We start from the raw sequence: 25,015 nt of genomic DNA on the forward strand, positions 1-25,015 counted from the left end.
ATGCAATTCATTTGAATATTTAAAAATGTCAATTTATTTTAATTATGTTAATCATTCTGTCAATATCACTAGGCTGGTCATGAGAATATTCAATTAGGGTTAGCTGATTAATTAACAAAAAAAAGTACTCAAGACGTGTTGGCTCTACATTTGAAGCCATAAAAAAAAAAGAATTTCATCGTTAAATTAATCACATATTGAAGTTAATCCAACAATATTCTTTGTGTTAGACCATGAAAAAATCGTTTCACAATTTTAGCTTATGTTGTCGTTTGATCGGGAATGGCCGTCTAAATCATAATTAATTAATTAACAAGAAACTTAATTTGTATCACACCTTAATGTCTCCATCGAGTTAATTAATAATAAATCATTCATAGATGTTTTATGTTTCTAATTACTATACATCTCTGCAATCTAGAAATCAACTCCTTGTCTAATGATTAGGCTGAAGTCTACTCCTTTTCTATCGAACTAATACATTTTATTACCATGAGTTTACCCAACGCACATTCAAATGGTAGTGACTACAATTCCATACCATGAAAAAAAGTATCCCTCAATGTAAGGATGTACTTTTCGTATTTAAATATGAATCAAAATGTATATATATATCACGCGGTTGGGACTTGTTATTGATTGAAAATATTTTTAGTGGTCAAATACAATTCTATGGTCATCATATAAGTATAAATAGTAGAATATTCATTCCTTAATATGACATATATTGTGGTTGCATGAGCATTTGTGGTCAAATATGAGTGGCTCGGATTCTGTCTTTACATATTTTATATAAATTTTGTTTTGGCCAAAAAGTATATATATAGGCGTCTCCAAGGGGGGTCTGACTGAGTATACCATGTCAACCATCTATATTAATTGGACCACAAGCGGTCAATTAATAAAGTCATTAATTAATTTGATTAGGTCATGACTCGCAAAACAAATCCAAGCAAGTGTACATGTTAGTTGTGTAATGGATCGATATGTTTCAATAATAAAAAAAAATTGAAACGGAGAAGGAGGATTTGAACCCTAGTCAGCAGGATGTTACACACACCATTTTTACCACTCCAATTAATGATTTGGGTATTTCAATAGTCAACATGACAATATGTGAATTACTCTTACTTGCTTGGTCATGAAAATTTGGAATGATGTGTATGCCAAAACCCTAAATATTAATATTTATCGATTGGTAAATTATGATTAATTCTACTCGAGAAATTCAAGGAAATCATTGCCTTTCCCTGTAATTTTCACAAAATTGCAATAACGTACGCTATGCACATAGATTAATGTGTATATATATTACCACATATATACACTGGTGTCAAGATTAAAATCCCATATCGATATGACATAACTCATCTGAGTGGTTTATAAACAAAATCAAGTTCTTTTCACATTGAAGACGCATTTTCATGGGTGTCTATGTATCAAAAACGACAGTTTATGAGAAACAAATTCATACACGCCCGTAATCCAGAACTGACAATATTTTCAACGTGTTCATTCTTCTATCTATTGAAAAAAAAGGGCATCTATATTCTTCTTCAGTAAGTAAAATAATAAAAAAAGCTACATTATATATATAATTCTGCATGGATTCTGTCAACAACTTTCGGCTCCGAAACCAGTGGTATCAATCAAAAACTATGGGCCGCATGTGCATTGTGGAACGACACATAAAAGTATACGTGGCAACATATCAATGGTTCAAGGAAATGACGTGGCAAAACATTAATGGCTAGGCTGGAAATAAGTAGATGTGGCCATGGTAAATAGTAATGTATCTATTTGGGTAAAATTTTGGAAAGAAAAAAGAAACAATTTAGGTAAAGAAAAGAAGAAGAGAGTGGGGACAACACCGCATCACAACAATGTTTGTGGTGTTAACTAGTCAGGCGGAAAGTTGTCGTGATTACTGCTAATTAGTCACGTTTTGATTAGGTAATCAATGGGTTTGTGATTTGATTGATGGGTACAAGGGGATACAACATGAGAATAATGAACGAACTCATAAATCAAGAATAAAGAAAAGATCTGAAAATAATTAACATATGCCACAAATGGATTAACAAAGAGATAATACCATTTTTGAGAGACAAGTAGGGGCCTTAGAGCAGTCTTGTATAATGAGGAACTATCTTAAAACCTGGCCAAATAATGGAGTATGTATTGTAGCCTTGAGACATATCCTTCACAATCTTGATTAGAGTTACCATAAGACGGACGTCGCCGCCACTGAGAATCTCTAGATCTAACCGGAAAACTCTAAGATCTGTGGGCAAAACCATCAGGTCTGAAGGCAAAACAACCATATATGTGAGGTGATACACCAAAGCATTATTGAATAACATAGGAAGAAGCTTATAAAGAAATAAGAGAGTAAATGAGAAAGTGGAAACCGGAGAGGAGGGGAGATGGTGGTTGCATATAGAAAGGGGATACAAGTTACATTGAGATGAATTTGTGATTGAGTATACATGATTTGGAGATCAATGAAATTGTTGGATAATTGAAACAAATATAGGGTTTGGAGACTCAATTGGATTTGCAAGTGTAGAGAAGAAGATGAGTGAGTGTTTTTTTTCGTTTCCTTTTAGGTTTTATTTGGTACTCTGTATAGGATTGTATAAATCGATGTATAGTATGATTTTGATGATTATCTATAATATGCTATTTGATTATGTGATGAAATTGTCTTTGTGTTAAGTGAATATGAACATGCATATTATATTTTTTATACGCAAACGGGAAGGAGGAGAAGGGGAAATACTCAAATACACACAAGAAATACATATTGCTTTAATGTGACATGAGGAAGGCTTAGAGTACTGCAAAGCCGCATGTAATCCGCACCACTCACTACTTTCACTGAGCAATGTGGGACTATGGTAGGTAAGAGTACTTGAGTGGAAGGAATCTAATTGGTTTGAGTTCTCACCATTGTTTCCTCACTACTTAAATTGGATACCACTTTTGACAATATTGCAAAACTCCCCATCTCTGATTCAAGGGAAAAAAAAAAGAATCTCAGATTGTTGTAATTGAAAGCTCCAATCTTTTCTTTCCTCTCTCTCTTTAGTAATCATACCTCTCTTCATTCTCATTTTCATTCTCAAGCATTTCAATAGAAGTAAGGAACAACCTGAAATTATTATGAGCAATTACACAGATGAACCAATAGAAGCTAATTTTGACGAGTGAAGATGATAAGTTGTACAAACCACCATTCCCATTCAAAAGAAAATAGAGAAAGCAAGGGCAAAATATCAGTATCAGTCTGTATGTGAGAAGTCCGAGTAGCAGGTATTTCAGGATGACTGAAACCCTAGATATGTGACCGTTAGTTGAATAAACAGTAGAAGTAGAGTAGTTGACATACCAGGTTGGAAGAACAGGTATGGGCTTTCGTGAAGAGGAAAAACAAAGAGAAGGTAAATTTGGGGTTTTAATTAGGGATTTTGACTGTAGCCTTTCAGGTCAAACTGTTAGTGTCTAAGAGTATGGGCTTTTTCGTAGTTGAATGGGTTGTATCCCGAGTTTATTCTCCGAGGCTTTCTAGGTTAGTCTGGCCTTCTGGGTACCTGGCAAGAAGTGGCTGTGTCTGGAGAAAGCATTGGCTGATATGTATCACAATAAACAACAACAACAACAACAGTAACATGAGAGGTAGGATTACTTGCTTGAGCTGAGAGAGAAAATGGGTGCGAGAACAAAGTTGCAAGAAGGACAAGAGGAATGATTGATAGATCCATAAGCAGAGACGGGGAATAAGCTTTTACAGAAGTATCAATGGTTATAGTTGTAACCCTATGAAGAGAGCATAATTGGAGAGAATATCCATATAATGCAGCCCGTGAGTATTTGGTTTAGGGACCAACTGTAATCAAAGGACGAGCTAGAGGAAAAAGTTTTAATGTAAACTAACGTAGGATGCAACTCAAGTGTCGTTCATGTCAATTTCAGTGTGTTTTCAATCAATTTGTTTGATTAATTGTCAGGAAAACAAAGTGATGGCATGTTCAAATGCGGCTGGCTACCCTGAGACATTTCTCATTGTAAGGAATGAAAAGGATACAATTTCACAGTCTCAAGTGGACTATTCATCCAGGTAGTTCTACTTTATAAACATTTTTCTTAATGATAGTTTGATGTTTGGATGGAATCTATTGGGCATTGGAAAAACATAAATAGGCTTACAAGTCATATAAAAAAAACTGAGATTGCTTTTACAGACGACAGAGCTATTGTTTGCATCCGTATTCTGGGGGTGATAGACGTGATATTAAAATTTCGTAACATTAATTTCGTTTATGTTTTGTTCTCTTTGGCATATAGAAGACACGAGACAAAGATTTGCGAGGATAGATTGGAATTCAGGAAGGATTCATGTGGCGGATAAAGGAATTGGAGGGTGTTGGATGCTGCTGACAGGAAAGGCTGAGGCTTCGAGAGCACTTTGTTGTTTTGTCTGTGGTTTATCTATCATCTTGAAGGACAGTGCATTGAGTTGCGCCATCGGCGCAGCGAGATGCTAGTATTGCATAACTCCCCATCTCTGGTTCGAGGGGAAAATGTCTCAAAACTGCTGTAATTGAAAGCTCCAATCTTTTCTTTCCTTTCCTCTCACTGCAATAACACCATGAATAAACTCAAATCAAATGAATCATTTCATATATAATTTCTTAAGGACAAAGGTACAGTCAGACAGCAACAAATTGAAAAGACAGAGAATCAAAGAATAAATATGAACTGACTCCAAAACCTATGTGTTGTTGCCTGAAAAGAATTCGAATCTGTAATGAATGAAGGCTACTACAACTACTACTACTACTACTACTGTATTCATACATATTTAGACCGACCAATATTATCTGCAAGAAAAGAATGAAAGAATACTGACAATCTTCCTACCTACAAAGAATATAATAATATGTATGCATGAACAGAGCGATAATTGGAACGGAAACCAGAAGCAGATTAACTTGGCTGAGAAAAAGAGGACGAGCTGCCTGCTATGTCAATGGCTGCCCATGCTGAGACTGTGTAGAGAGGCTGATCTAGCCAACCTAGCGTGAGTGCTGCTCCGTCGTGCCCTTGTTTCTTAACTCTATATTCCTCAAAAGAGTACATTTTCAACAGCATTTGGCTCTGAAGCATTTCCCTCTCACTGATTCCCGCGCATCGGAACCCTCCTTGTTCCATCAACCTCCTCCACTTCTCGAACTTCTCATGCCTTTGAAACCTGTCACTTCCTTCGCAAGCAACTATATTCCTAATTTCCCGAGCAAACAACTCCTCTATCTTCATCCGCATAGGATTGTCTAATGGAAGGCTAGCATCAATGGAGTCAAATATGGCAGAATAATATTTCAATGAACTGCACACTCTAGTTTCCAAGTTAGGGGCATTGTGCTCAGCTTCTTGTTCCGCCATAACTACGATGCTGGGGTTTGTGCTTCGGATGAGTCCCAAAAAATCCCTGAGTACTCCTCCATTGACATCATAAAGTGTCTTGTGCAGCTGGAAAATACAATTCACAGCTACACTTTCTTTTTCCTTGACATGAAGCATCCACAGCCTAACATCTTCCATCCTATCCACAACCGGATGAAATTCAAAAGGCAGATTCAATGCCTCAGCAAATCCTGCAAGCCTATCTCCAGTTTCATTTAAATCCTGCTTGGACTCGCCTATGCCGGTGATTCTAACATGGCTAGGAGGATTAGTCCTAGAGGCCAAACTCTGAAAGAAACTAGGCCACTGAAGCCCCTGGTTAATATCAAAATCTATGATGTGAACTCTGTCCTTCCCCTCAAAAGCCCTCAACAATATCTCATTCGCAGTAAAATGAATGAACTTCGGAATTGGGCTGACCTGATTCAGAAACCTCAATGCTGTTCCAGATTCATCATCTAGCCGGTCAAGCTCTCTAGGAGGAGTGATATGAAAGATATGAGGCCAGAGCCTACTGACACGCAAAGCCAAAGCTTCGGTATAGTAGGCAGTTAGACGACTAGTAGGGCTTCCCTTAGGAGAAGCAAGATCTCCCAATTTAGCTATGAAATGCTTGATTACTCCAACATTCTTTGATCCTATTGCTTCCACACATCCTGCAAGCAAGCTGAGAAGCTCAAACCCCTGATGCTCCCCTTGATTATCCTCCTGACTGGCCTCTACACCAGTGCCTTCTTGTGGATAAGGCTTCCTAGAACCATTACCAACTTTAATCTCTGAGGTGCTCTCATTTAGCCCTAGGCCTAAACCATGGTCTTCGGATGAAGTGCTTGAACCCGAGCCTTCCTTCCCCGGCCTTTGGCTGGTACCTGCATCCTTCTCGCCAAGGTCAGCGATCTCAGTTATCACTGAATCAATCCAAGGATTGTTAGACAACGGAAAAGTGGGCGAAATCACTTCACCAGGAATAAAGCAGACCCTCTCTTCATCGCCACCTGAATATGTCACAGAGAAAGGAACTTGATGATGATCAAGGCCTGCAATGTTCGGCACTGACCGAGGCAAGTGAAAACTGGATTGCAACCAAAATTCCCCTCTACCCAATTGGCCTAAACTCAAGCAATCTCCCCCTTCTTGATTGTCAGAAAATTCGAAATTAGCACTATCCTTTTTTCTCTTGGCTCTCCTAATGCAGGACTCATCCACTGTGCCCTGTTCAGCAAACCTCTTCAAACTCTTCCCCTTCTCCCAAAACTCTTCTTTGACAATCTGTGCACTTGTAGCTAGTGGCGGCAGTCGAACATTGTGCTTCAGAGAACAGCTACTGGTCTTTGCTTCAATGGGATTCTCAATAGAGATGCCAACAGGCCTAATGGGCTGTGACCTTGAGGTTTCTTTTCGAGAGAAAGTACAAGGCAAGTCCAGTCTCTGTGTGCTCATTGAATGGAAATGACAAGCTTGAAACTGTGCAGATGCTTCGTTCCTCAATCTATGGCTAGGTGACAGCAATGTTGAACTAGAACACCCAGCCAACATCCTCTACGACCTATTTTTTCCTTGTTTTTTTCTGTCTGTGCGCAATCCACTCACCCTATTTTGCTTCTATTCAAATCTCTCTCTCTCTGTTTCTATAAACCCTTTTAAGCTGTGAAGATGTGTATGATTTTGTGTATAGACTGATCCTATATTTCTACAGAGTCGTATTTCTGCATGTATTCTTAAAATGAGAAATCAAGAGAGATATGCTATGTGAGTGTGTGAATTTTCAAACAAAAAACAACAAAGAATAGGAATCCGATGAATAAAACAAAAATCAAACAAGTGGGTTTCCTTTATAAACTTGAGTGTGTTCCTATATCGATATGTGAAGTATGCTAGAATTAGAAAAAGAATATGAAAATCTATAGCCCCCAACCCCCAAAAGAATGAAAGAATTTAAGAATAGTTAGAGAAGCCTACCAGAAAAGAATCATCGGATTCCAAAAAATTCAAAGATAGTTCATTGCGGGAAGCCCTGATTTCTCTTCACATCATGAATGGAAAAGCAGGGACATGCTTGCACAAATCTGAGGATGCAATGAAGGAAAACATTGAAAAAGATAACAGCATTTAAATCCAGAGACATGGCCATGGCAGCCAAAACAGAATTACAAGCGAAACCCAGAAATCCCAGCTCTACAAACTCCTTAAACATGCATCACAAGTTCACTAACCAAAGAAACCATACATCATTGAAAGGCTGTGTATTTATGTAGAAAGAACTCTGTAATTTTTCTTTCACTCTCTCTTTCTGTCTCACTCAGTATACTATTACTACACTCTACACCCAACAAGTCCACAACACAAGACTACTACAACTACTACTAAGTTACATGGGCGTCCCTCTCGTTGCTTTTTCTAAAGTCTGCGATTAATGTGATGTACGAGCAATTGAAAAAAGCCAAAAGGGTGGTCGAAAAGTCTTGGGAAGTAAAAGCGAGAGCCGTTGGATCTTGATCAGACGGTGGTAAATGAGAAGCAATATGACCGTTGTAGGATTTTGGTCCAATATGACCGTTGGAGAAGTTGTTGTACGGACGGTGATTTGGATTTTTGTATTAAATATTCTTATATTCATTAATTGTTTTGCTCTTTATAGTGCGTCTTTGTATTGGATTTGGGGCTTGTCAGTCCGTGGTCAGGTGCCATTCACGTGCATACCGGTTCACTTGACCGTTGGCTGACATCATCATTCTTTTGCCCTTTAATGCTGCAGGGTACAGAGTGAGATTCGTTCGCATCATTTCATCTTTTACACCAAGACACGTGGCGCCCAATAAGCCCAAATATTGACTAACAACTTCATCTTTCTTGGACTCTTCTAATCAGCAGGCCCATTGGGCCACACTCAAATTGTTTTTCTACCCACTTTGTGTTTTTTTTTTCTTCATCATTAAAAATGAACATTGGATACACAAAAGTCTAACTGAACCAATTGTCAAAATATACTTCTCATTGAAATTCAACATTGGACACATATATACCTAATCTAACCAATTGTCAACCGAGTCACTTCTCGTTAGTTGTAGAAGGCAATATGCTTGTTGGCAGACCTGCATTTTTTTTGTTCATTTAGTGTAATTTTCAGGTCATTCACGGCCTAAAGAGACCTATAAAAACTGAGAAACTACACTTTAACGAAAGTCAAAGCAATCATTTTTATAAACCTGGTCAAAGTTGAACAAGAATTCTGGACAAGTTTACTTCATAGGCAGTTTTTGTAAAAATTGACAAAATAAAGATGATGACAATGGTAATTCCTAAAATTGAGATGTTAATGAGGGTTGATATGCATATTTCAATCAGATAACTATAGAACAAGTAGACTGTAGACATAGTCCAGGTGGGCTTGACATTCCTACAAAATCTAGATGGTGAAGAAGTTAACAAGCTACCTTTTTCTTCTCTTCTTTCTTCATTTGAAGAATGGGGATGTTAAGCTGATCATCTCTATATCTAATCACACAAGCTTTGTGAAAAATGTCAAAAAGAATCTAGTAGACGAGGGTTATTTATTAAAAAAAGGACAGCGTTACGTATCCCTAACGAATTCAGTCATAATCAACCATAACATGTAATTAGACAACGTAATAACGAAAATCAATGTAATTAGACGACTCAATATAATTAAACAACGTAGTAACAAAAGTCAATGTAATTAAACGTAATAACGAAATCCAATGTTTTTAGAAAACGCAATACCACTGACCGATTTTGAAAAAAATTGTTAGGGCTTTATAGAGTTTTCATTCCAAAAAGCATGACCAATAAATTTTAAGTTCTACCAATATTTTCCTCCCAATCAGGAATAAATATGGATATACAGAAGCACTCCCTCCAGCAGCACCAAATTGTAACTGTTCCACCCTTTCATGCTAGTTTGAATGTGTTCATCTACTTAAAGTTTCATGCTCCTTGTCCAAACCTTAAACCCAAATGAAATCTCACATTTCCAGCATCACTTCATATCATAATAAACTAAAACGATAAATAAGTAATATTCTACGATTGTGAGGCCCATGGGCATCCCTAAATAAGTTCCAGAAACAAGGCTTCTTGTTTACTAGTCAGGCCAAGTTCGTTCAACGTCAAACCGCTCTCCCCATCACTGAAAGCACGCCTTGGATACGGCCTCACCTGTTCCAGGTAATGAAAAGGTTTTAGGCGCCACATATAAAAAAAAATTTCCAAAGTTCTTTTTAACCATCTTCAAGGATGGATACATCTGCAGGCTAGATTTCTCATACAACCAACTGATCACGCATACTTAAGACTAACTGACGTTATAGATAAGTTACCGAGGGGGAGGACAGCTAAGGAATTACCAGTCTGTAAGTGCCAGGCTTGACCCCTCTACCAATATCTATGAAGTCAAAGAGTGCCTGCCAAAGAAACAAGTAGATTGATTGATCGCAAAGCAAAAAACCAACAAGCTCCACTTTCAAGAAATATTACCTGTAGCTTGTCAGACTTCAGAAACCGCCTGCCATGTCTGCTGCCGTCAGGCATTCGTACCAAAAGGGTTACAGCATTCTCATCCTCCAGTAACGGTTCTGGAGGCAGCAAAGCTTCTTTTGCTGCTAATAGCCTTTCAAGTTCCTGCTAGCATACAGAAGGCAACAATGAACACCTTCGAAGCAGTATTTACTACATAGAATGGTTGCCTGTCCAATGGGAAACAAGCAACTACAGTATGAGTCAATGGGCAATGAATGAAACATGCAATTTCTTTCCAAATAGATGATTGGCAAGAGTTAACTGGCAATGGAGGTAATAAAAATCATCGGAAGATGTGGAGGGTTTGGGAGTGAATTGGAAAAAAAGATAGTAATACCAATGCACTTGCCAAGCAATGAACCTATTTCCATGATAGTCACTTCTCTTAGAACAGATATACTAATACACTACTGATCCGCTTCATCTATAGCTGACACCAGATAAAGCAGTATCTTAGTTGCCCCATTCATGCCAAAACACAATTCAATGCTTCCAGCAGTAACTAAACCCAATCCCAAAATATTTATCTTATAACAAAGAACCCATAAATGATGTTTTCATCCAACAAACCAAGAGGCAACTAATAAGTTTAACTTTAAAACTTGTTGCCTTGTTTCCATCAAATAGGATTGACTAGAGAAAAGAGGAGCATACCAACTCTTAGAAGAAATTAAGAACTGAAAGGTTGTTATCAATACTATTTCACTGTACTTCTCATTCATTTTAAGATTCTTCAATTTAGCCATTCAAAGAGCATGGGACAAAATTTAAGGCAATTAAGTTATATAATCATAAACATATAAAATATATGACGATGAATATTATATAAATATTTTATCATCTTTATGAAAAACTTTCATGTGGTAGCAATGTAGCATTAATGTTTCAGAATAGCCATTTTTCAGATTGTGCGTTGTCTATCTTCTAAGCATGTATTTCAGATGTGTTGTATCATCGTCTTTACCAAGAAAGTATTATAATCAGCAGCAACAAATATTGTCTGGATTTATATCTTACAAGCTTTAGATAAAAAAAAAAAATGTAATATTCATGGACATTTTACTTCTCACAGGAATGACAAGATAGTTATTTAAACCATATAAGTAGATAAAATTCATTGATAGAATATAAATTAAAGCATTTCAAATATGTAGGGCCACATTTCTAGACATGCATCTAAGAAATGCTTATCCAGTGAAAATTTGACAGGAAAAGAAACATCTACAAAAACAATATCAGACCCTCACTGCACCACAAAAATACAAAGGTAAACAACACCCCATTGCATAATGATTCAGCTTTGCAAAAAGTTCAACATAGTCTTGCATGAGCAACGATATATAATATAAGTAGTACCTGCTCCTCCTCCAACTTCCGACGAGATTCTACCTCTTTTTGTTTCTCTTCCTCAAGAGCTGCCTCTCTCGCCACTTTTTCTTGTAGATGACGTGCTTCAGCTTCTTCCATGGCCTTCAACTCTTTCTCTCGGTCAGCTTGCAATGATGCTAAATACTCATCATCCTGCGAGTGTTGAAAAATCAGACAATTATTCAAGGACAGGATTTCAGCCAACAAATTTCCATGTGGAGTGTGGAAATCAACCTGTTGTTCTCGTATCAAACGCTGAGCTTCCAAAGAGGGTGACAGAGGACGAGGAACTGGCCGAGGATAAGGGTGAGATGCTTGCATGAAATGATGTGGTGCATATGGAAAATTATACCCAGTCCCTTCAGGTATTCCGCCAAACATTGCTGCCTCAAGCATGACTGCTTCATCATGCTCCACAGAAGAGATACCTCCCCACTTCAATTCACCAGAAGGAAAATATACCCAGTATTAGCTCACCGAAGGAAAAATAAATTTATCAATTAAGAAAGAAGAGTTTTGAAATGCTAACGTGGCCTCACATACCTCATTTGAAGGGAAGGCATCTCCATTGTGTGGTGAACGGTCGTCAGTATCACGCAGTCCATGGCTTGATGGTGGACTAGCTTCAACAACTGCTGCTTCTGTAGAAGATTCCACAAGGCCAGAAGGCATTCTCCGATATCTGTTCCTAACAAGAGGCTGCTTCTCTACATCTTCCACTTCATCTGGGACAAATGAACTCCCTGCCTCGATCCTACATAATTACATGCATCCTTTCATATTAACCAGTAATAAAGAAGAACATATACATGCATGCTTACACCCTTACAGGACCAAACCTATGTTGTTCATGTAGTTCATATGCAAAAATAGGAATAAGGAGATGGCTACCTTCCATTTGACACAGCTATTTTGTCAAGTTCCACCTCAGAGGTTCCAACTTCTGCAGCTCCAGCTTTTCCTCCCAGCTCACGTAATGATTGCTCCTGCTCTGCTGTCTACATTCACTTCACACTGAGCTCAACGAAATAGACACAGCCAAATAATTGTAAGAATCAAAAATAAAAAGGAACAAACCGTCAAAGACAATGAGACTGCATGTTCAAGGTCTGAATCTAAATGAGGCCCTTGTGGTGGCCCAAAATCATCCAAATCCTGCACATAGTAAAGCATGTGGTTGTACAACACAGAGATAGCCATACACATCGCATTTGTACCCAAGCTGTAAAGGGTAGCCTACCTGAACCTCATGTTTTGAAGCCTCAATAGCCGCTCGAATCATTTCTTCTTCAATGTCATTGCCATAATCTGGATACCTATCAAACTCAGGAGCACTTGGCCTAATACGTGTATCATGAGAACTATCACCTTGTGGTCCATTCTGCGCAGCCACCAGGGGATTTGGCACAGCTGGAGCATTCTTGTCATTGTCATCGGCAATGATGACAGTCCCATGGACATCTTGGCCATGTGCATGATCAGTGTCAGTTACATCTTCAATGATAGGGGCTTGGCCTGTGCTTCTTGATGACTCGCTACCATCCTTAACCTCTATGGGAATCTCCCTTACCTCCCTTGGATGTGTAACAAATGGCTCACTGTTCATAAAATCAGAACCAGGATCAAATAAAATTCTACCGAAGCTTGGATCCAGAAGTGAAAATGGATTCACAGCTCCAGCCCCAGATAGAAGTGACAAAGGGGGTCTTGCAGGTCCAGTTGCAATTGGATCATCTATTTCCATGAGATCATCTCCAGGAGCAGCAATAGATGGTCCATGCCCACTGAACATTGAACAGAAAAAAAGGTAAGATAGAATGAACAAAGCATAAGGAATGGTATGCATTAAGAACCGCAGAACGCATGGTCAACAAGAAAATAATATTAATCCAAGCACTTATGTGAAAATAATTCACCAACATGTTTGTATCTCCTTCACTGAAATGTGCATTAACAGCAGCATTGAGATCACCACCATGACCCTGATCGAAAGAAAAATAATATAAATTAAAAACAAAAAAGCCAAATTAACTTTCAGGATACATCTCAGAAGACAGACAATAACGATAAGTAACTGGAAGTCAACCTAAGAGAGAGAGAGAGAGACCTGAACCTTAAACTGCCTATATGCATCACCATAAAAATACTTTCTATTCAACAGAAACTCCTCAAATGCAAATACATTCATATAAAGCATCAGAAGTAGTGGGCAGGCTATGAGGGCTCATGGTTATTATTGAGCCTCCCATGAAAGAGATATCTCAACCACCCTAGAACAACAGGGGAAATCATTTTTGGATATGATAGGGCGAAACTAGCTCTGTAAAAAAGTAGCATCCAAAATTTCAATGATGATAGGAGTCACCCGTAGTACAGTCAAAGCAACACAGAGAATCTACAGTTAGAAATATATTCAAGCTGCTGAGAAACAAAATAACATCACTCTTTTGTAGGCCAAATGAATATAATCAACTAGGACGCTATTTCCATCCTAAAACAGAAAGAATTGTCTAACTGTCTATTCCGCATGAACATTAACCCAAAATGCCTGAAATAGAAAAGAAAAACTGAAGTACAAATTCAAGCCAACATACTTGCACAAGCAGTATTTAGGGAAAAAAAAATTAAGAACAAGCATGTGCTATCCTGACTTCGTAACTCTAGATATCCAATTTTTACTCTACCATCATCAGCCATTTTAAAGGGGGCATGATCTGTGGAAGCTAGTTGATACCTAAATCATGTAGTATACTAGTATCACACAACTGTAATCTAAATATCCATTCTCGATAAGCACAATGCCTACCGCTGCCATTAGAATTTAAAACTATTTTGCCATCATCCTGCATACGCTGACCAAAACCTACCATCAGGAACTTCTAAAGGACTATACTTCCATCACTAAGAAGTGAATCACATATAAAAAAATTATTCCACCTAATTGCACAATAACAAAACCTATCAACCAAAGAAAAGTGGAGTTAAAATTACAACTTATAATGCATCCAAAAAAAGTTAAATCTTATAACAATCCAATTCCAACAGAAAAAAAGGGGAAAAAAAACCAAGACCTCCATAGATATACTCTCATCATATTGTAACTCAGTTCTCAGAAAACTGAAGTTTGAGTATCTACAAGAACGAAAATTCAATCTCTAACTTTTAAAAGACATAAAGGTCTAATTACTATCCCGATTGTTGATTGCCAATCGATTAACTTTAGTCAATAAACCAATATAAAAAGAAGAGGAGAATAAACCAACAATGTGCCCAATTGAAACCCTAACTACAAGCCGATTACACTATCCAATAGTTGCAAAAACACTTGTAGAACCGATCAGAACAGATTAATTTCATGATTGCAAACAAAACTCCTCAGTAAAGGCAATCAATCAAAACTCCAAATTAGCGAGGACACACAGGACTGATTACCTCAAGCTTTTCTACAGCGACCGGTTCAGGTACACCAGTGATGCTCATGAACGTCTCGATTGCTTCTTGATTAGGTCGAGCCATTCTGTAATTCAGAGAATTTTGAGCTAGAGAGATAGAGAGGACGCTATTGCTATTCTTTTCTTTGCTTTGGTATGAAGCCACTACATCTCTCTCCAAGGTTCCACGTTTCCTCTACTACTCTAGTCGTGTTTGGTTGGAGAAGGTGTTTTTGGTCATTTAATACTTCAAGGCTGCGTTTGTTTACGTCTCTAAATGTCAAAAGTTAAAACATGTGAGTCCATAATTATTTTTAACTTCTTTAATTTTAATTTGGTAGTCTGGATTTAATTTTAATTTGTTATACTACGTCATCGTTTAGACGCTTAACCAAAAAGAAAAAGACAAAAGTAAAAGATAAGTAGATGTAATGAATTTTCAGTTTGATTCGTGTAATCCAACTTTTTAGGAATATGATTTTTTTTTTGTTAATGATTCTTTTTGTTTGTTTGGTGGAATTTGTAATTTTAAATTTCAAGAAAAATTAGATTCTCCGAAATGAGGAATTCTCATTTTCTCTCAAAAAGAGAGGAATCTTCCTTGAGAAATGATAATCCTCACTTATTTTTAATTAAATACATATAATATATTTTAAAAGCACATAATTTCTACAATATCTTTTTTTCCTCTTTTTAATTTGAATATTCAAATTAAAGTATTATTTTTTAATTTAAATTGTCCATACAATGTGAAATAATTATTTAATATATCATTTTTAATTATATATGAAAATAAGGGCTTTTAGTAATCTAAGCATTATTCCGTTGTCATTTTTATTCTAATTAAATATGGCCAAGAAAATCAACGATACTAGGAAAGTAGTATGAAAGTATGATCCAAACATTGTCATTGAATGAGGATGCCAACAAAATAGCTTTCCCACCACTGTGAATCCATTGTATTGGAAGGTGATTCCTTGTTAGTTATTGAGGCCCTAAAGAGCAATGACATTTCTTTATCTAAAACTACTTTATGTATAAGCAATGCTAAGGCTAGATTTGCCCATTTCTCTTTGGTGAACTATTGTCATGTCAAAAGAGCAGCTATCATCTAGGAGATGATGATTATTTATATGATAAATTTAATTAAAATGATTAGGGTTATAAAGTTTTATTCAATTTAATTGTATTTAGAAAAAATGTGGGTGCAAAAAGCAAACATGTTTTTAGGTAATATCATATAAGGTTAATTTAATAAATTTAATTTTTTTTAAAAAATTGTGTGTGCATTGAGTCCAAATGTTTGCAAATATCGGCTCCCTTCATGAAAATTAATAGACTTAAACCAATGTAATATAAACGAGGCCCATACAAATATTCAATCAAGATATCTAAAAGCCCAATAACATAATGACAAGAAGAGCCCAAGACCAAGTTGATCAAGAGCCCGCAAGATGGAAGCCTGCAAAGCTATGTGCTTATTTTATTTGCATTTCCTTTCATGCAAGTAACTAAAAAAAAAAAATCCTATTCATAAAAAAAAACCTGAAAAATAAGAGAGAAATATGGACTTCCAAATGTATGGGCTCTGAAATCATCTTTTAACATATTTGAAATTGGACTCAATGATTTCAATTTTCAAAGGCTTTAGTTTCTCAAATAAATCCAGCGACGGAAAAATCCTACATGGTATCCTATTGTTCGTCAGATCAGATTTCTCGGACATGCCACATAGGTGCCATGCAAGCATTTTCCTACCCCAATATCACTTGAACGACGAAAATGATACTTTCCAATAGTTGAGGGATGAAAATGGGAGGGGAAAAAAACTTAGGGACAAAAATGAAACTCGCCCCATAATTGAGGGACGAAAAGTACCTTTTTGCCTAATATAAACAAGGCGTATACATATATTCAAATAGTGTGTTTCATGCAAACTAATGGACTTCGCAATGATCTATTTAGTAGAATTAAAATTAAGACGTGTTACTTGTTACTGATGAAACAGTGCCCATGTGTTGTCCTTCAGTTGTATTTCCTGTGTGGTCGACTTCAGCTTGTAGAAAGACAATTATTTGTTGGCACTGATATTTGTAAGATCTACAGTAGATCCTTGTTCAGCTTCACCTTCTTGAATGCTACTTCCCGGCCACTAGATTGTTTGCATAGGACTTTCCATTCTAGTATTCCCTTGGGCTTTTATTTGAGTGATTTAGAGGTCCATGTAATATGTAGCATTTATCAATAGTATGATTGTTTTTTTTTTTTTTTTGCAATAATTACAAAATGTACAATGAGATATTTGTAAACATATCTGGCATTGTTGTGCCATTTTAAGGTAGTGTTGACACACTCTTCATATAGTTTACGGCTTTTGTGAGTGCTATAATAATGTTTGATGTGTTGAATCTTGAATCTCTCGAGGATTCATAATTGATCAAGTGCTCGATTTTTGCACTATAGGGCATCAACCCGCAAGATGGGCCCAAACTAAGCTCAGCCCATTACTTTTGGAGTATAGTCTATCGTCATGAGCAATTTCCGCACTCAAATGCTCACAAAAAGAGTAATAATACAGACTCACAATTTATAACCCACATTTATTCCCAATCCCATATGACATGTGTGATAGTCATTTATTATAAATGGGGGGGGGGTAAAAATGAAAGTCATAAATTAGAATCTCAAATCATTTTTTTTCTCACAAAAATTAGTGCATAAATGGAGAATGATGATACTTGAGACATCCAAAAAGTGACTCAAATTTCGCCCATTTAATGTGGAGTGTTTGATGTAAAATGGGCCCTCTAAGTGGGTCCTATTCAATATTCAATGTCTATCTCACGTGTCACGTGTATTGGGATAAATGAGGTTCATAAATTGAGAGTCTGTAACGTTACTCATCAAATATTGATACTATTCAATATTCAATGTCTATCTCACGTGTCACGTGTATTGGGGTAAATGAGGTTCATAAATTGAGAGTGTAGCGTTACTCATCAAAAAAATGGGTCAATGTGTTAGATATATGCTTGGATCGACTCACTCGCTTTTAAGTTCAAAAAGTACAAATATTGATACTGATAAGATGGTCATGTTAGCTTTGATGCGATCGGTTGAAGCCATAAAAAAGAATGCTTGAGACCCTCAAATTATAATTCCTATTTTATCCTTAATTCATGTGGAGAGTTAAATGTTAAGTGAGCTCTACATGTATACTTAATAAACATGAACATTTCACATAGGATAAAGGGTAAAATGAGAGTCATAAATTGAGATTGTGTAACATTGTGCAATCGATGTGAAGTAATTGGATGTTAAGGAGATTCTACATGTGTGCTTATAATCAACAACTATCCACATGTATTGGGGTAAAATGGGGGTCGTAAATTAAGTTTCTATAGCATTGCATAAATAAAAAAGAGGGTCAATGTGTCGGATATATACTTGCTCACTCTTTTAAGTACAAAGATTCACCGCAGGCAACTCAGTCATATACATACCCGTATACAATACTTGGTATCAAAGTTGACAATTAGGATAATAATACCCCACAAAAAAAAAAAAGGGTAATTAAGAATTCCGTCCATCATAAGTAGCTTCCAAATCAAGTGAAGTTGGGAGATAATCTAATTCATCCCTCGTGTTTACACTTAAAAAGATGCCTAATCAGACAATCAATGCTTTGAATGATAATTGTGATGTTTTATTCTTAATTTAGTACTGTAATTGAATTGGAAGTGTCTTGATTAATCAGCATGAAGTCAAAATGATAGGTGTTTTTTTTTTTTTTTTTTAATGTGTTGCCTTCTTGTTGTATTTATTATTATTGTAAGGCAGTAAGCTCATGACTGGTTGACCTTACAAGCTGATGAAGGAAAGCTAATATTTTAATAGGCGGCAATGCATTCATGTGGTTAAAAACTCACAAGGGAAAAAATTGGTATTATTATATAATTGAAGGTTAATCTGGTGCCACGTAGATTAAGCGAATATAGAAGATGTTATCATCCATGACATCAAGACTTTGGTGTATAATATAATAGACTGACTAAGCTCATATGTTGGTAACTTAAGTAAATATATGTATTGAGACTTGTAAAACGATCAACTCCATTCAATATCATTTTTGTACTTTCTAATATTTTAATTTCTTATGTTTGACACTAACCATATGCAATTCTCCACTTTAAAAAAAAAAAAAAATTCTCAATGCCATAACTAAGTAAGACATAATCCATATAAAAGCCAGGACGCAGGAAGTCATGGAGACAGCAGTTTTTGCTCCTTTTCAATGTCTACAAATCATTCCCATTCAAATAACCTATTGTAATTTTTAGAGTGTATGGTTATACAAGTAAATGTTTACATATCTGTCAAGCAGTTGCACATAGTTTCTCTAATCCCACTGTATTTCTTTAATTTCTTCCAACTTGGTCCAAGTACCTCCTATCACTCAACAATTTTATTTTAATAGGGACTCATACTGGCCTTAAGCCACAGACAAGAAGAACAACTTTCTCCTTAATTCTCTCATCCTCGTGCAACTCAACACCTGCATTATTATCATCAACTGAAAAATAAATGTTCTTATCACTTGCTTCTAAGTCAAAAAGACATCAACTATTAAATAATCAACAACTCTAAGGTTATGCCTCAGCAGGAGGGTTCGTGAGAGTTAAAGGAGGGGAGAGTTTGGACAGGTTCGCTCTAATGCTCAGAATAAAATTATTCTATTGGAATCCTCCCAAACCTTCCCCTCCCCAACCCTCGCGAACCATCTTGCTAAACACATCCTAAATAACCATTTTCAAGCTCAAGATACTGCACTCCATGCTTTCATATGAACTGCAGTCATCTTCTTCATTTGATTAATATAACAAAACAGCTGGATAGGGAGGCTGTCCTGCCGTCCTTTCACACGTCCAAACAAGTCGCAACTAATCTACCAATCAACTTCTCCTAAAAGATAACACTAAGTCAACTAGATCATCGATCTAGGATCGTCCGATCATAATGAAAAAAAAAATTAAGGGCTGAAGTCATAAAATCAGACGAACTATAATATAAGAGATATCCTGATGTGGACCCTTTCACATATGGTTCCCATTATAAGATTGCACATTTGTGCAATGGAAACATGTAGGACCCCTTAATTTAAACTCTTCTGCTCTAATTTAAAAAATTATTAGGGAGAGGAAAAAAAGAGTATCTTAGGGACCAGAGCTAAGAACAGAACAGAAAATTTGACTTAAAAAACACAAAGCATATTGTATAATTGTATATTAATAGATTTTATATTTCCAATATAAAAGGCTAATTGAGCTGTCACCTTTGTGCACCCCTCAGGGAGACCTTTCCAAGCCCATGCTTAAGAAGTTAAGCAATCTGTGTCATCACACCAAGGATCCCATTCAAAGCTTTGAACTTTTCTGCAATAAAGAAAATAAAACTAATCACCGCATTAACTTTAGACACATCAGATATGAATATTGCTATATATTAAATCCAAGCATCAGTTGTAGTGACAAGTGTTCAGTCTAATCTGCTAGTTTTGTATGTGTACTTGGTACCGACAACTTAGGAAACTCTTCTTTCCTTATACCATCCCAAATACAAACAAAAAGAAAGCATTATTAATATACAACTAAGTTAAATAAAAAGGTGAAAAAAGGTGCAATTAAAGTAGCATTTACTCTGTAGAAACAACACAAATGGGGACTAACTTTACAGCTCTGAAACCCCAGATAGTGTAACTCCAATTTTTCATACTTGCATAGTATTATATATATATCAACACCACTCAAAAGCTAATCATTAGATAGTTTTTCCAGTGTTCTCTAAGGTCCACACCTGAAAGCTTCATCCAACATTATTAGGACACGGAGAAACAATATTAAAATTTTAGTTTGCATATAATGGAGGGTCACTAAGATCACAGTGACCTACCTACATATGTAGAACTTGTTGAATGGGTTTGAATCCATGGCTCAACGGGACGGTGGCGTGGTGCTCTATGTCTTGAAATTGATTTAACCTGATTTAATAAAATAGCTTACCTACTCTAAAATGCTCTTGGCAAGAAGTGGAAAGAAACAAAGGCATATACAGTAGTTGTATGAGTATCTAGAACACTTAGTTTGAGATCTATAATGATGTAAGCGTTAAGATTTGAGAGTTGTGTTAAGATTTTTGAAAAATTAGTTTATAAAGGAGATCTAGGAATAGATCTAAAAACTACTAAAAGAATGAAGGAAAAAAAACAAGAACAATAACATGTGTAGCATGGCTTCAATGTCACAAAGATACTGAAGTTCTTCGCTAGATATCAGGAATATTTTGGAAGGCAGGTAAAACCTATCAGTTTAAACTAATCTCCAGAGAATTCGCTTGGTCAGACGTGATCCTTTGAACATCTACAATCTCAAATCTAGGAACCTTTCTGCTCCTACAAAACTCTCCTAAAAAAAGGCAATAATTCTGCCTCGTGCTTCCTCAGTTTTGTGTTAAATGTAACCCCACTCTACAATGCTAAAACGCAAAGGAGGGAGGGAGAGAGAGAGAGAGGAAACATCCAGTAAGCTTCATAGTCATGCTAGCTAAGAAAAAAATTTATAGCTAGAATCCATTAACGAAAGATGGATAATATGAAATACGTTTGGTCTCTAGACAGCATAATTCTATATTCTTATATTTTATCTTCAACTACCTTTTGAGTAGCATCATCAAAAAGCTATGTACAAAAATAAAATAGTATTTCCTAAACAGTTGTACTTCTGGCATGCCTATTTAAGATGATCTCTTCATGGCTGCTGAGATACATGCCAGCACTTCCTTCTCCTTCCCTGTCTATTCTACCCACATTTCCCAACTCACTTTCATTTTTATTTAATAACCATAACGAGTCCATTTCCTTTTCCTGTTAAACCCCATTAGCATTGTATTGTCCTTTCTTCAATCAAAGATAATCTCTCTTGCCTTCCATTTATATTGGTCTAAGATGTTGCATTTGTGTGTCATAGCTTTTATTATTATAAGCTTAACGTATTGGGTCCATCGATGGAGAAATCTCACGTATGATGGGAAACTCCCTCCAGGTTCAATGGGATTGCCACTTCTCGGTGAGACCCTTCAATTCTTCTATCCCAATACTTCCTCAGATATCCCTCCCTTCATCAAAGAGAGGATGCAAAGGTAATTCTGATCACTCCAAATTCACATCTCCATCCTCACCACCACATTCCTTATTATCTTTTCTTTAAACTGTCATTGTTTTTCAGATACGGTTCAGTATTCAAGACTAGCTTGGTTGGACGACCAGTAGTAGTATCAACAGACCCAGATCTCAATTACTTCATCTTCCAACAAGAGGGAAACTTGTTTCAGAGCTGGTATCCGGACACCTTCACAGAAATCTTTGGACAACAAAATGTGGGTACACTACATGGATTCATGTATAAGTACCTTAAGAACATGGTGCTAAATCTCTTTGGTCCTGAGAGTCTTAAGAAAATGCTCTCTGAAGTCGAACAGGCTGCATGCAAGAAATTACAAGTATGGTCATTGCAAGAAACAATTGAATTGAAAGAAGCAACTGCAAGTGTAAATTCAGACTAAACATTCTTCTCTTCCACAATTTTTTTAAATAAAATGCTCGAGCCTAACGATTCTTCTATCTTTACAGATGATATTTGATCTGACAGGAAAGAAACTAATAAGCTATGATCCAGACTGTTGCTCAGAGAATCTAAGCGAGAACTTTGTCGCGTTCATGCAGGGATTAATATCCTTCCCTTTGGATATTCCTGGAACGGCGTATCACAAATGTTTACAGGTAATCCCAACTCTACCATACCTTTTTTTTTTATGAGTGAAATCTACCAAATTTTAAACGACAATTTTTTTCAAGTCTTGGGAATCACCAAATGGAAAAGTACAACAAGAAACAGATTTTTCTAATTGTTCGGCAAACAGGAAATGACCGCAACTTCTTGCTTTAAAACACAGAATTCATTTTCCCTAATGCAAAAGCTAAATTCCAGGACATAGTTGTTTGCAAGCCCTTAACTATTCTGAGTTTCTCAGGGTAGGAAAAGGGCGATGGAAATGCTTAAGAACTTGCTACACAAAAGACGAGCAACACCCAGGAAGTGCCCCATCGATTTTTTTGATTACGTCCTTGAAGAACTTCAGAAAGAGGGAACATTACTAACAGAGGCAATCGCTCTGGATTTAATGTTTGTACTACTGTTTGCCAGCTATGAAACAACTTCACTCGCTCTAACTATGGCCATCAAGTTTCTCACTGAGAACCCATTAGCCTTGAAGCAATTAACAGTATGTACAAGTACTTAACTCTAAAAACAATCCATTTCATTACCTTTCTTTTTCTGCTTTCCCAACTAACATACTCGAACACTTCCATCTCTTAGGAAGAACATGAGACTATCCTAGACAATCGAGATTATATCGACTTGGGTCTTACATGGAAAGAGTACAAAAGTATGACATTTACATTTCAGGTAGATTATGTGTTTTTGGTTGGTGCAAATTTTTCAGAGACCATTTCAGGAACTCTGGTTTACATATTAAGAAATTCAACTTGCAGGTCATCAATGAAACAGTTAGACTTGCAAACATCGTTCCTGGAATCTTCAGAAAATCACTGAGAGATATCCAATTTAAGGGTACATGGCAATAACACTCTAATGCATTTGCAATTGTAACATATCAAGTTTGTTCACAAAAGAATCTCAATAAATCAGAGATACTTAATAGATTGGTATTTTTGCAGAATATACCATTCCAGCAGGCTGGGCAGTTATGGTGTGTCCGCCAGCCGTACATTTGAACCCCGAAAAATATGAGGACCCGCTTGCCTTCAACCCCTGGAGATGGGAGGTGGATACATTTGAAATTCTCGATTCTTGCTTTCCTGCAAACAGTTATCTAGTAGGATAAATTGATTCAAATTCCAGTTCAGGTATTTAATATTCTAATCATGTCTTCATTGTGCTGAAACACAGGGAGTGGAATTAAAGGGTGCAACTAAAAATTTCATGGCATTTGGTGGTGGCATGAGATTCTGTGTTGGAACAGAGTTTACCAAGGTACAGATGGCTGTATTTCTCCACTCCCTGGTAACAAAGTACAGGTACAGGCATCCTACCATCCAACTGCACGAGAGCATATATATATATATGTTTTTGTGTGTGCATGTTCGTGTGTAAGACAAACAGACTAACCTAGTTTACATGAACTTCTAGGTGGCAAGCTATCAAAGGAGGAAATATCGTCCGAACTCCTGGATTACAGTTTCCAAATGGTTATGACATTCAGATTGTGCCGAAAAATACAACGCACATGTCTAAATCATCTGAGCAAAAGGATATATGTTCAAGGCATTCCTGTGGCTAAAGGCAGACACATGACATTCTGACTTGGCACCTTCCTAATCAGTACTTTACCATTTTCCAGCTGCGAAAAAAAGTAATCGATATTGTGCTTGAGGATTTCAGAAGAATAAGCAGTCATAATAGTTACTCCTCAGCCATCAAGCTATATTTTTGGCAGACAAAAAGTTTTTGGTTTTACTCGCAGTTCACGTCATCATAAAAGGAGTAAAAAAAGGTCATAGGCAATTATAAGGTTCAATATACATACACTCATTGTAACATAGTGCATTTCTTGCACATTCATTTAAACTAGTTGAGAGCCCGTGCACGCAGAAAGCTCGTGTATAAGATCTACTAATATTAATGTTGTACTATATTAAGTGTTGCGCATTTAGGTCATCAAACATAAAAAGAAGTAATTATAGATTTGTACTTTGAAATTGAAATTTGGTATTCTTAATTTAAAATTTTAACCTTAACATCAAATAAGTAAACCCAATACCCTAATGCAAACAATTAATTTAATATCCCTAATGAATTAGAATTTTGTGTCGGCCTTTACTCTTTTTGTAGGCTCAATCCTTAGCAGGTCTTTCGCGTGTGATCATTTTTATAGGTTGTCATCAACTGATGAAGCTTTCTATTCCAACTAATTTTCCTTCGAAATCGTATCTTTTGATCTGTTTGATTCCAAAGCATTTGCATGGTTGCACCAAACTGTATACCTAATATCATCCATGCAGCAGACTAACACCATATATTTCTGCTAGAAATGTGAATTTTTTTTCCCTAAAAGATAATATTATCAACAAATTTTCA

General features: G+C 36.5%; 2 protein-coding genes and 1 pseudogene across 3 annotated transcripts; 1 reads left to right on the plus strand and 2 right to left on the minus strand.

Moving 5' to 3' along the window:
* Positions 1-4,656: 4,656 nt before the first annotated feature.
* On the minus strand, positions 4,657-7,787 carry LOC119980612 (scarecrow-like protein 28). The gene has a single exon (XM_038823382.1). The coding sequence runs from the start codon at positions 7,000-7,002 to the stop codon at positions 4,990-4,992; it is 2,013 nt and encodes a 670-aa protein (XP_038679310.1). The 5' UTR covers positions 7,003-7,787; the 3' UTR covers positions 4,657-4,989.
* A 1,430-nt stretch (positions 7,788-9,217) lies between these two features.
* Positions 9,218-14,991, minus strand: LOC119981474 (plant UBX domain-containing protein 8-like). 2 transcript variants are annotated; one of them, XR_005464129.1, is made up of 11 exons: positions 14,803-14,991; positions 13,291-13,352; positions 12,611-13,154; positions 12,448-12,525; positions 12,262-12,368; positions 11,914-12,124; positions 11,605-11,805; positions 11,359-11,523; positions 9,961-10,169; positions 9,831-9,887; positions 9,218-9,642 (listed from the first exon to the last, which is right to left on the minus strand). XR_005464129.1 is itself a non-coding variant. In XM_038824606.1 (11 exons), the coding sequence occupies exons 1-11, from the start codon at positions 14,884-14,886 to the stop codon at positions 9,535-9,537; spliced, it is 1,761 nt and encodes a 586-aa protein (XP_038680534.1). In that variant the 5' UTR covers positions 14,887-14,991; the 3' UTR covers positions 9,218-9,534. The 2 variants fall into 2 exon arrangements, 1 of the variants encoding a protein (XP_038680534.1); XM_038824606.1 differs by having other exon boundaries at positions 9,961-10,104.
* A 6,651-nt stretch (positions 14,992-21,642) lies between these two features.
* LOC119980783 lies at positions 21,643-24,690 on the plus strand (annotated as a pseudogene).
* Positions 24,691-25,015: the final 325 nt, after the last annotated feature.

This window comes from Tripterygium wilfordii, chromosome 16 (assembly GCF_013401445.1).
Source record: "Tripterygium wilfordii isolate XIE 37 chromosome 16, ASM1340144v1, whole genome shotgun sequence".
NCBI classification, from domain to species: domain Eukaryota; kingdom Viridiplantae; phylum Streptophyta; class Magnoliopsida; order Celastrales; family Celastraceae; genus Tripterygium; species Tripterygium wilfordii.